General features: G+C 43.0%; 1 protein-coding gene across 1 annotated transcript; it reads left to right on the top strand.

Annotated features, from left to right (window-relative positions):
- Nucleotides 1–5,504: 5,504 nt before the first annotated feature.
- enoph1 (enolase-phosphatase 1) lies at nt 5,505–12,437 on the top strand. Its single transcript, XM_037692618.1, has 7 exons — nt 5,505–5,580; nt 5,657–5,842; nt 6,033–6,134; nt 6,542–6,744; nt 10,006–10,138; nt 10,282–10,405; nt 11,768–12,437. Exons 2-7 carry the CDS (start codon nt 5,759–5,761, stop codon nt 11,905–11,907), a joined length of 786 nt encoding a protein of 261 aa, XP_037548546.1. The 5' UTR covers nt 5,505–5,580; nt 5,657–5,758; the 3' UTR covers nt 11,908–12,437.
- Nucleotides 12,438–12,852: the final 415 nt, after the last annotated feature.

Here is a 12,852-nt window from a genome sequence, read left to right as displayed (position 1 = left end):
TTGGTCCTAGGTGACAAGCCAGACAACAAGTGATTCAACACACTTTTATGGACAAAAACAAGCAGGGAGCCGAGTCCCTGCCTGGACGTGGGTTACCAGGGCACCGTCCTGGAGACAGGCCTGGTTGAGGGGCTCGTCAGTGAGTGCCTGGTGACCGGGTCTCTACCCATGTAGAGCCCAATTGAGCAACATTGGTTTGCCTTCCTGTGGGCCCACCACCTGTATGAAGGGCCATACAAGTCTGGTGCATGATGCCATGGGCAGTGGACAAAGGCGGGGGCCATGGCGCTCTGACTCTGGCTTACCAAAGCTGGCTCTTGGGACATGGAATGTGACCTTTCTGGCAGCAAAAGAGCCTAAGCTTGTACTTGAGTTTGAAAGGTACCAACTATATATATTTGGACTCACATTGATGCACAGCATGGGCTCTGGAACTGATCTACTTAAGAGGGGCTGGACATTATTCCACTCTGGAGTTGACCATGGTGAGAGGCACCGAGCTGACGTGGGTCTACTCTTAGCTTCCTGAGAGACTCAGAGCAGAACCGCTGCTCCTTCAAATAGAGAGGAGCCAATTGAAGTGGTTCAGACATCTGGTAAGCATGCTTCCTGGGGGCCACCCTTAGGAGGTGCTTTGGGCATGACGACTGGGAGAACACCCTGGACAGGCTGGAGAGACTATAAGGTTGTTTTCACACCTGATAGTCCGGTAGACTCGGTTCGGTTGGGGAGACCAATATTCATAACATTTTGTTTACATTTGAGCTGGTGCAGTTTGCGTTCACACTGCACTGTGCAGTCAAGCCAACCTGTTCCCCCACTCACCTGTGGTGGCGCTGCACCAAGAACTACTGAAAGAAACAACACAAAAACCTCTGAAGAAGACACTTCTTCTTCTGGAAATAAAAACAAAAATGGAGTGGCGTCAATTTTTAGCGGTTTTAGGAGTTATATTTTGTCATTTTTCAACCATGGACTCAGCATGAGTGGAAGATGAGGCAGAAGACCACGGACAATGTTGTTTTTCACAGAAGGCAAGCTGACGGCTCCATATGAGGTAAGAGAAATGCGTGTTTGTTTGCCCTGTGCTGTACTCCACTTCCTGCTTGCGGAGCGGTGTCCCGTCTCCTTGCATTCACACTGTACTCGAACCGCGCTGGAGTTTTCTTCTACCGGACCGAGACCTAGGTTTTTAGGTGGGTCAGAGTTCGCCTTTTTGTTCCGTGACAGAGTTCGATGGCTCGTTCACACCTTCCCAAACAAACCGGACTTCCTAGGCAAACGAACTAGAGTTCGGGACAACAGGGCTGGTGTGAATGCACCCTATGTCTCTCGGATGGTCTGGGAATTCAAGAGTCCTCCCCAAAAAGCTGGAACAGGTAGCAATGGAAAGAAATGTCTGGACCTCCTTGCTCAAGCTGCTGCCCCCACAACCCGACTTCGGAACAAGAGGAAGACAGATAATTAATTAATTAATTAACATGGACAGACAAAGCAGCCCAGAGTGATGGCTTTGGTAGAGTCAAGGGAGCAATTTTATCCACCACCATGTGCAATGGTGGCACCAGGGGGTGGCCAATGGCAGCCTTGGTTATGGTAAATTAATCTTTAGCCACCCCAATCATTTTAGGAAACCATACATTTAAGCAAAAGAAAAACTAAAAAGCACAGTTTCCTGAAATGATTGGGTGGTCAGTTCTGTTCCTCTCTCTCTCTCACTCACTCACAGCACCGGACATCTTGGATTTTTAACGTGGCAACCCATTTTTTTTTACAGAAACTTTCTTTATCCTAGATGCAGCCACACACCAAACAAGAAGTCAGTATCTTACTTATTTTTCCAAGTTTTCACGCTCAAAACAAAAAAAAAATTTTATACTGAGCAACATTCCCATCAGTTCCATGTCTCTAGAGCTGGGTACCTTTCTAAAAAAAAAAAATCGGTATTGGTACCAGTGTCGGTACCTTCACTTCAGTGTCGGTTCCTGGACGGTTCTTCTTTCTGTACCAATTTTGTAATTACTATTAATTCTAACAAGAATAAAATTACATTACAGTACAAATCTTGAGTTTTATTTATTAACTTTGTTATTTTTCCATTCCAAGCAGTTTTTTTTTTACATAAAAACAAATAATTTCCAGGTCAAAAAACAGTTTCAAACAACAAGTGACACGTCAGTGTCTAATGCTCACTGCTACACACTGAGGACCTTTTCACTTCACAGTTTTTCGTCAAAAAAAACAAAATGTCTGTTTTCTCTGGACACAAACAAGCCCACTCCTGGCTATTGGTGTATCCAGCAGTAGGAAGTGTTCACTCTGAGGGTGAGGATGATGATTGCACACACAGATACCTGGTTGTCAGTTTGATAGCACTGACATATTGTCCCTCACATTCCACCAGCAGGTCACTGGATTCACTGAGGTTAGGGTTGATGCAGACTTCTGCACCTCTGTGTCTCTTCCTGAATCTTCTCTGTGGTTCTCTGGGGTTTAGAGCTCTGATCATCTCCCTAATTTACATGAGAACAAAACATCAACAATAACATGGTTGTGTTATTATTACTCAAAAACCATTATCTAGGCTGAGAAATAAAGGTTTAACTGTCAACAACATCCTTTACAATTTACTTACCTCTACTGTAGTTAAAAGCAGCAAACTTTAACAACAAAGTTTGTGACTGTCCTGTGGCCCCCACCTCACTTTTCTTTTGTATGTCTCCTCACATCAGGATCAGAGGCTCCTGTGAGGAGAACATTAACATACAAACCGGATTCAAAAAAAGTTGGGACACTAAAATTGTGAATAAAAACTGAATGCAATGATGTGGAGGTGCCAACATCTAATATTTTATTCAGAATAGAACACAAATCACAGATCAAAAGTTTAAACAGAGAATGTATCATTTTAAGGGAAAAATCTGTTGTTTCCAAATTTCATGGCGTCAACAAATCCCAAAATAGTTGGGACAAGTCCATTTTTACCACTGTGTGGCATCCCCCCTTCTTCTTACAACACTCAACAGACGTCTGTGGACAGAGGAGACCAGTTTCTCAAGTTTAGAAATAGGAATGCTCTCCCATTCATGTCTAATACAGGCCTCTAACTGTTCAATCGTCTTGGGCCTTCTTTGTCGCACCTTCCTCTTTATGATGCGCCAAATGTTCTCTATAGGTGAAAGATCTGGACTGCAGGCTGGCCATTTGAGTACATGGATCCTTCTACGTAGCCATGATGTTGTGATTGCTGCAGAATGTGGTCTGGCGTTATCGTGTTGAAAAATGCAGGGTCTTCCCTGAAAGAGATGACGTCTAGATGGGAGCATATGTTGTTCTAGAACCTGATCATAGTTCTCTGCATTAACGGTGCCTTTCCAGACATGCAAGCTGCCCATGCCACAAGCGCTCATGCAACCCCATACCATCAGTGATGCAGGCTTCTGAACGGAGCATTGATAACAACTTGGGCTATCCTTGTCCTCTCTGGTCCGGATGACATGGCGTCCCAGTGTTCCATAAAGAACTTCAAATGGTGACTCATCTGACCACAGAACAGTCTTCCATTTTGCCACACTCCATTTTAAATGATCCCTGGCCCAGTGCAAACGTCTGAGCTTGTGGAGCTTGCTTAGAAATGGCTTCCTCTTTGCACTGTAGAGTTTCAGCTGGCAACGACGGATGGCACGGTGGATTGTGTTCACTGACTATGCTTTCTGGAAGTATTCCTGAGTCCATTCTGTTATTTCCTTGACAGTGGCATTCCTGTTTGAGGTGCAGTGACGTTTAAGGGCCCGGAGATCACGAGCATCCAGTAGAGTTTTACGGCCTTGACCGTTACGCACAGCGATTGTTCCAGATTTTCTGAATCTTTTGATGATGTTATGCACGGTTGATGATGATAACTTAAAAGTATTTGCTAGTTTACGCTGGGTAACACCATTCTGGTATTGCTGCACTATCTTTCTGCGCAACAATGGTGGAATTGGTGATCCTCTTACCATCTTGGCTTCTGAGAGACACTGACACTCTGAGAAGCTCTTTTTATACCCAGTCATGTTGTCAATTGACCTAATTAGTGTTAATTGGTCTTCCAGCTGTTCGTTATATGCACAATTTCCTTTTTCTAGCCACTTATTGCTACTTGTCCCAACTTTTTTGGGATTTGTTGACACTGTGAAATTTTGAATCAACATATTTTTCCTTTAAAATGTTGCATTTACTCAGATTAAACTTTTGATCTGTCATCTATGTTATATTACGAACAAAATATTGACATTTGCCATCTCCACATCATTGCATTCAGTTTTTATTCACAATTTGTTTAGTGTCCCAACTTTTATGGAATCTGGTTTATATATATATATATATATATATATTATATATATATATATATATATATATATATGCACACACAGATTGCCTCAGAAGCATTTGTAATGTGGTGGTGGTGGGAAACACTTCTGTGGGGATCTGAGGGTCATTCCCCAGAAAATTTTGAATAAATGGGTTTGCCCAGTTCAACTCCTGACTGTCAACTTGAAAATGTTGGTGGAAAAGGTGAAGCACCCAGACCTGCCTCCATCCTCATTTGCCCCACTCTGAGCCCATGAGAATAACCCTTAACCCCCAGCTGCTCCCCAGGCTCCTTAGATGGCGACCCACTGCTTCACATCTGTGCTCACATGTGCAATGGGACAAATGCAGATAATTAATTTCCCCATTGGGGATTAATGAAATACCGTATTAAAAATAATCATAAAAGTAGATGCAATTTCCTGCATTCTGTTGTATTTTAGTAGGTTGTTAAACATCTATGTTTACCTAAATATGTAAACACTTGAGGCAATAATTATTTTAGAGACAGATTCCTCGTTCAGCTAGTCCATCGTCTTAGTTTTAAACGCATTCCTTTGGCTAAGTTAAATTCATGTAACACAATTTATCACAAATGACTTTAGGGGTTCACTTCACTTTCATTTATCTTATTCTTGATTTAGTTTTATTTGTAACATTGTGCTAAGCACAAGTGCTGACACTGAACTGTATGTTTAAAAATAAGAATATTAACTTTACCCAATGACCAGGTGACATTTTGATAACCACCAACAACAAATTTAGAGGGGCATTTGACATTTTTCTGATTTAGTGATGGGCCTCCCGTGCTATTCTGAACAACTTGCAACAAGAACCGGAGCTGTCCACCTTAATTTCTTTATGGGATTTTAAACATTTCATAATTTTAATAGAAAAATCAAAGCAAATATAATAGTTTTCAGTAATTTACTTCGTTTTAAAGCACCCTGATTTATTGTTTTACAACACTACTTTTATTTTAACTGCAATTTTAATGTAGTTTATTGTTATTGTTTACTGTCATGGTCTGTACTTTGTATGAAAGTTGTTTTTATCCCGTCCAGTAGGTGGCGGTAACACAACTTTAATTTGGTTTCGTTTCGTTAAGGAGGAGGCGAAGAAGAAAATATCACAGCGCCATCTACTGGGCTGGAGTATGAACTGAGCGGAACATGTAACTGGTCGTTGCTTTGTGTGTTAGCTAGGAGCGGCGCTGCTGTCTGTCATGTAATTACACGAACAAACAATTAGAAAACCACATTTCCAGCTTCTTGTTAATTTACGTTTTGTGTGATCCGTGTAGCCCGGAGGAGCAGGGAGGTACCGGGACGCTCTCTAGCTGAACATTCCGCCTTCACTACCCGGTTAAGCTAACGACAGCTAACCTCAGACTCTTGTAGCAGAAATGGCCACGGTTTCTTTTCCTGCCTGCACAACTGTAGTTTTATTAGATATCGAGGGAACCACCACACCGATTACTTTTGTTAAGGTGAGTTTATTTGTTTTTACTTTGGAAAATATTGGTTGGAGTAGATGACTGTTTCGCTGTCTCGCTGTCTTGTGTTATCAAAACCGATAGTTTTAATAAGTCTGTGTTTCATGATAAAATATAGGCAGCATTATATTTTCCTTCAGATTCTTCTAGATAAAAGTCAAATCTGTGTTTTTTCATTTTTCAGGACGTCTTGTTTCCTTACATCAGAGAGCATCTTGAGGATCATCTGTCCACTCATTGGGAAGAAGATGAGTGCAAACAAGATGTTCATTTGCTAAAGAAACAGGTTGGAGAAGATCAGGTTTTGAGTACCACATGTCATGACTCCACAGGGAGGAGCAGTCAGAACATGTGTTTTCAATGACCGCACATCATTTTAGCACAAAATATCTGTCACATTGACTGGTTTAGAGCCATTTTTTGTTTTCTAAGGTCTGGGACTGACTGGGAGAGCCACCTTAAATTAATTTGGCTCTCAAAATTAATGAATTGTAGATGTATTTCTAATGATAACCTCCTGAAAGGTTCATTAAAATCCTTTAGTGGTTAATGGGATATTGTTTACACAACAAACATGCACCGACCTAAACAAAAACAATATTGTCTTTACAAAAAATTAACTGTATTTCTCGACTTCCATAAATGTTTTCATGCCGGTGTCAGTCATATTGATCCCACTGACTGTCGCTACAGATTGAAGAGGACATAAAGCAGAACCGGGCTTGTCCCGTCCACACTGTTGACCAGACGGTTCACACAGATGAGGAGAAGGCCATCAGGGAGGTGGTGGAGGATGTCCTGTGGCAGATGGCAGCAGACAGAAAGTCCACAGCCCTCAAACAGCTCCAGGGCCACATGTGGAGGGCAGCTTATACCTCTGGGAGAATCAAAGGCGAGTAAGTACGCTGATCTTTTTGCTCTCATTCAAGAGTCACATGCATAAACGGGTCGTGCTTTAACATTCTTTTTAATTTAAACCTTTATTTTACCAGGAAAGAAATTCATTGAGATTATTAATCACTTTTACAAAGATGTCCTGGGTATACATTCAACGTGACTGGACAGGTTTGCTGCCAGAAGCACAGTTGCCATCCATCAAGGATTTGTTTGGTTGATAAAAACATTTTCCTATAGAAGAGTAATTGCTCATGTCACAGTTTTCTAAAAGAGGGAAATAAAAGTTGGTTTAAAGTGGAAATGGCCCATTTCATTTGTATTAGTTGTCTGAAGTCTACTCAGTTTTGACCAGTTCTCATGATGTAGGAGTCTGAATGAATTCTCATCCAACCTTAGGACCTGTTCTGTTCGTTTCTCCTTCCTGTCTTCTCAAACCCCAGCTGTTCCAAGCAGATGGCCTCTTGTCCTGAGCCTGGTTCTGCTGGAGGTTTCTTCCTGTTAAAATGGAGTTTTTCCTTTCCACTGTTGCCACTGTGCTTGCTCAGGATGGGAGACTGCGACCAAGTGAAGAGTCAACACAATCTGCTGCTTCCTTAGATAATTTTTACTAATTGACTGTTTTATGTACGTGAATGTTTCTGTTCAGTGCCCCGACACAACTTCTGCTGTGACTTGGTGCTTTATAAACTGACCAAAGAGCTTCTGATGTTGGGTTGTTGTGGGCAGTTCTTCTTTGGGAGGGTCTTCAACGAGTAGGGGACTAAAAGGGATTCAGATTTCCTTCATGATGGGAACAACAAGGTCCGTCGGTCCAGAGCCAGGCCTCGGGGTTGCATGCTGATAGGGAGGCACTGATACTAGTATTGGGTATTGGCCCGTTACTGTGCTTGTGTACTTGTACTCATAAAAATGTACTGATATCAGGTATTCTCCTCTCAGGTGGTAGAGGAGGAGCAAAGACGGTCTTTTGGAGGTAGTTTTTGGGGGTTTATTTTTTGATGAATCTTGATTTACGAGTCGTGGCAGTAATGCAACATAACAATGTTTGTTCACCTGAAGAAGCTGCTACGAGGAGGAAGAGTCGTAGTGAAAGACTACGCTAAAGAGAGCCCTGGAACTGTACAGATGTTAGTCCGTTACACAACAATCTCTCTCAGTCCTTGCTAGAAAGTCACGAGAGCAGTGTCATAGTTACTGATGCAGGAAAGCTGAACCCGCGAGCGTCCTAGCAGCCAGGCCAGGCGCTGCCATCTGCCTACACCTTCTGAGGAGACGGGTCATTACAGGTCATAGATGAGCCTGAAAGCTGCTTAATGAGTAGTAGCTGTTGAGATGGTCTCTGAAGAAGCTGCTAAGGTAAAGCTTCAGAACAGTAACTGCTTCTCCACTCGTGCTGCAGCGAGTTGTTTGTGTCCGAGAGAGAGTGACAGTTCATCAACACCGTTTTTCTAACAAGGTTTAAATTTCACTTTGCTTATTGCCCAGTACATCCTTGTAAAAGAGATTAATAATCTCAATGGATTTCTTTCCTGGTAAAACAAAGGTTTAAACTGTTAATGTAATAACGTGCTGAAAACGACCGTGTTAATGATTGTTAAACTTCTGGTCTTTGTTAATGAAAAAATGTGTTGAAACAGATTAAATTTATAGGTATAAGTTTTACTTATTGTAAGAAATGTAATGGCTTTTATTAGTACTGGTACTGGGACTCTTGTGATAAGTAAACAGAAGCACTTGTACTCTGTTGGGGGGTGGGGGGTGGCATGGGTATCAGTGCAACAAGCTGCTCAGTTTAGTAATTATGTCATCAGATCTGTGGTCCCGTGTCTTTGCCGCTGTCTCAACTCTCATCGGCTCCGCACAACACAGCACCAGTTAAGGGTCTGCCCACTGCTGGTACCCACCCCCACTCAGCCTGGTTTATGGGACCATCTTGTTTGAGGTTCCAAGCGAACCTCTTCGTGGTGACGACTTTAACGTTGCAGACAGCAGCCGCTGACTGGCCAGTGGAGCTACTTCACTGGATGACCAACAAGACTGTAAACTCTCCACTTCCTCCTCGTGTTGACGGACGGCACCACAAGAACCGAGTGCATTTACAGAGATATCAGAGATAATGGAGCAGCAGGCTACACCTGGACATATATGCAGTACCAGGATAAGATTATAGAGCGATTAAGGACCACAACGGGCAGAGTGGCTCGACCACAGTGACCTGTTAGGATACTGCCCACTTTGCATTGATGATCCCGTCCACGGAACGGGGAAACAAGTCGGCACCTGCCCCTGAGAAGACCTGATGAGACGAGAGCCGAGTCACACTTCTCAACGGCAAAGCAGCTTTTCACAGTTAAACTGGGACTGTGAGCTCAGTCTAGTCATTGGTGGAGCAGCTGGTATTCGTTATGCAGAATGTCTTCACACCTTCTAGAGCAATGTTTGGAACAACCCTCCACCACCGGGATATGTTGCCCTTCCATCAGATCAAGGATGGGGAATAAAGGACCCAGCATACTCCACCCGCAGACAAACAGTTACTTTGTCATAGGATGTTCATTTTCACACACACACACCTTTCCTAGTGCACGAGACCCCTCCCGCTGCATTGTATATCACCACGTGGGTTTCTTCCTGCCAGAGCCTCCACTCCGTCCTTGCAGCCGCCATTCACCCACAAATCTATCACGAAGAGAGCACCGCACTTTCAGCAGACAGACTCCTCCATGCACGATGTGTGCACCATCTCCATCCTGGACTTTTTGACCATTAGACTAATTTAGTGTGTTTGAAAAGTCGTACAGCTGAACGTCCGAGTGCATTTCTACATTGACGAACACGCCCACAAACTTCTGACCAGTCACACAAACTTCTGACCAGTCACACAAACTTCTGACCAGTCACACAATACTTTTGGCCTGGGCCTTGTGTCAAAAAATGAAGCTGCTTTGAGACTAAAATGATGCGATTTGTCACACAGTTACGTCAACCATCCCTGGGGTGGACTAATGTCCCACCTGTCCCCAAAAGATGATCTATCGTGTCTGAAACCTAAAGAGGTCTGTCGGGTCACCTTCCTGACAGATGGAACCAGAAGCAACGTTTCTTTTAACAAAAATTATTCAGTCTTTTATTTTCTGCTTCTGCGACTAAAAAAAAGAAGTCCCAGAGTTTTAAAGAGGAAACTAATTAAACGATTTCCAAAGGACTTATTTAGTTCTAAAATGATATATGTTGTAAAAATATTACTCGTTTTCAAACAGGCTCTATCCTGATGTGGTTCCATCGATCAAAACGTGGCGCGAGCACGATCTGAAAGTTTACATTTACTCATCTGGAAGTGTGGAGGCTCAGAAACTACTGTTTGGATTTTCTGTCGACGGAAACGTTTTAGATGTAAGTCCGCTCTCATTTCAGTCACAATCACATCGTTTTTACTGTCTGCATTTACAAAATGACTGGTTCTCTCTGGAGATGATTAGGAAAAACATCTTTTTTTTTGTCAAGTATTTTATCATGTATTTCTTGCATTGTTCCAGTTATTTGATGGTCACTTCGACACAACAATAGGTGCTAAAGTTGATGCTAAAAGCTATGAGAGGATTATCGACAGAATTGGCTGCCAACCTGAAGAGGTCACCTTCCTGACAGATGTAACCAGAGGTAAACGATGTTTGTCACTACATACGCTGACAGCTGGCACAGATGTTAGCATTTGGTTAGAATGTATATATCGTATTTTCCGGATTATACGTCGCTCCGGAGTAGAGGTCCCATCAGTCAAAAAAGGCCTTATGAAGAGGAAAAACCAATATACAAGTCACTTAGGAGTATAAGTCACATTTATTTAGAAGTGTATTTCACAAAGTGCAAGAACAGACATTTAATCTGAAATAACAATAACACGCAGAACCAAGGGCAGACTGTCCATCGGGAGCACTGGGACATTTCCCGGTGGCCTGGCCCGCTCAGTGATCGCCGAGGGACTGGACTAAAGGCTCGGTTCGGCTCGCACTTTATTTTAAATAAACAGGTCGCTCTCACTGAAGCTGCACTGTGTCGATGGGGAAAGACAGACAGAGACATCTCAGCCGCACGCTGTCTGTACCGACAGTTTATTTTTTTTTGAGAGGGGGTGGGGACAGAGACACATCTGAGATGTGTGCTGTTTGTACGACCGTTTTCGAGTGGGGGGGGGTGTCAGTGTGAAGGTTTAGCATGAGAGAAGAGGCTGTCTTTAGCTTTTTAGCTAGTGTACCTGCATTGCCAGCTGCTAGTTTAGTGTTACGTCACGTCAGTGCCGACGTGGTTTGGGTGGGGGTGTGGGGGGTTCTGTTGATGGGGCGGGGTGCCCCGCTTGTATAATAGTAGGGGAAACACTGATGTAAGTCACTTCACGTCGCAGGACTGGCCAAAGCATGGAAAAAAAAACGTGACTTATAGTCCAGAAAATATGGTGCGTGTGTGTGTCCTTGTTTATGCTACTTTGTGAGGCCCATTTTTCCAACTTATACTACATTGTGAGGACCAACTGCCCCTTATGGGGCCCAAAGCCCGGGCCCCATAAGAAGAAGTCCTGTTGGTGGGTTAGGGGCTAGGTTTAGGACTAAGGTGTGAATTGAGGATGTGTTAGGTTTAGGGTTAGGTATGTACTGGTAATGGTTAGGTTATGGATAAAGGTCATGGTTAGGCTATAGAAATGAATGAAAAATGAATGGAAGTCAATGCAAAGGCCCCACAAAGATAGCAAAACAAACCTGTGTGTGTGTGTGTGTGTGTGTGTGTGCGTACACACATACACAATGCGGTGGCCACCTTGGATTTGTATGTGGCAACTCAATTTTTGAAAGAAAACTTATGTAAGTCTTTACTTATTGTTCAAGTTTCATGCTCACAACATGTTTGGATGGACAGACGGACTGGATTTCCAGTTGGCCTCCACCCTCCGTGACGAGGGACAGTAATGCATGTGACCTGCCATCAAAAGTTTTGGAGCTTTACTCTCTGGTGCTTTTGTGTTTGCAGAGGCTAAAGCTGCAGAAGAGGCAGGCATGAACGTGCTGCTGGTGGTCAGGCCAGGAAACTTGGAGCTGACAGATGAGGAGAGCAGCCACTACAACCTCATTACCTCCTTTAGCCACCTTCAGCTGACAGGATGTACCTAACACAGACTGTGGGCAGAGGTCACGTCTGACTTTATGGTCTTTTAATTACATTTTTACAACTTTGTTTTCATTCTGTGTACTGGGTCTATTGTGGATTACTGTAGGGCTATTTATGCCCAAAAGTTCACCTTTCACGATGCTTTCGTTTGTACAAAGCACTCCTAGTGCTGAAAGATGAAAGAAAGATCCCTGGACCATAGATGAGAGGAGCAGGTGCAACGTGAACAAGCCTGAAGGAAATGGCACACCAACATTTAGGTTACTGTACTTCTAGATGAACTGTGTATTTGACTGCTGCGCTCCAGCTCTAAATGTGTGTAAATGTATTTGTCAATGTTCTGTAAAGTCAGACCTGCTAGTTTTCTCCATGTTGTGTTTTAGAAAGCAGCGCCTCAGTTTAGAAGCTCTCGGCAGCGGTGGCCCTGTCGTGAATCTCCTCGCAGATGAATGGTGTGTGTTAAAATGTGCCATCAATCTGTCATGTGGATGTTAAACAAGTATAAACGTTACCTAACGGGAAATCAAATGTGTGAAGCGTAGCTGTTTTAATTCACAAACTTTTAATAAATGCTACTCGCACATGGCTGTTTCTCTCAGTCCAGATGTTTAAACTGAAAATAAAATCACATTCTGGTGCTGCTGTTAAACACGGGCCCAGTTTCATTGTTGGAAGAATTCAAACACTTTGGTTTGGGTCTTCACATTCATAATTTAAATATATCTGTCCCCACAGATTCAAAGCATTTAGACTTTTCACCTTTCTGGATCTATTACTTCAAAATAAAGCTTGACTCGTCTTTGTATTTCCAAGAGAGATCCAACAGCTAACGGTCATTTCTCTGATAAAATATCTACTATACTGATTACTGAGGACAAAATGTGAACTTACTGTTGTAACCCCGGCTCTCTGAGTGATGTGTCTCACTGGAACACCTCGACGTGGCC

Source organism: Nematolebias whitei, chromosome 18, assembly GCF_014905685.2.
Source record: "Nematolebias whitei isolate Nwh7 chromosome 18, NemWhi1, whole genome shotgun sequence".
NCBI classification, from domain to species: Eukaryota; Metazoa; Chordata; class Actinopteri; order Cyprinodontiformes; family Rivulidae; genus Nematolebias; species Nematolebias whitei.
The sequence above is the reverse complement of the archived record's forward strand: the minus strand, read 5'-3'. Positions and strand labels throughout refer to the sequence as shown.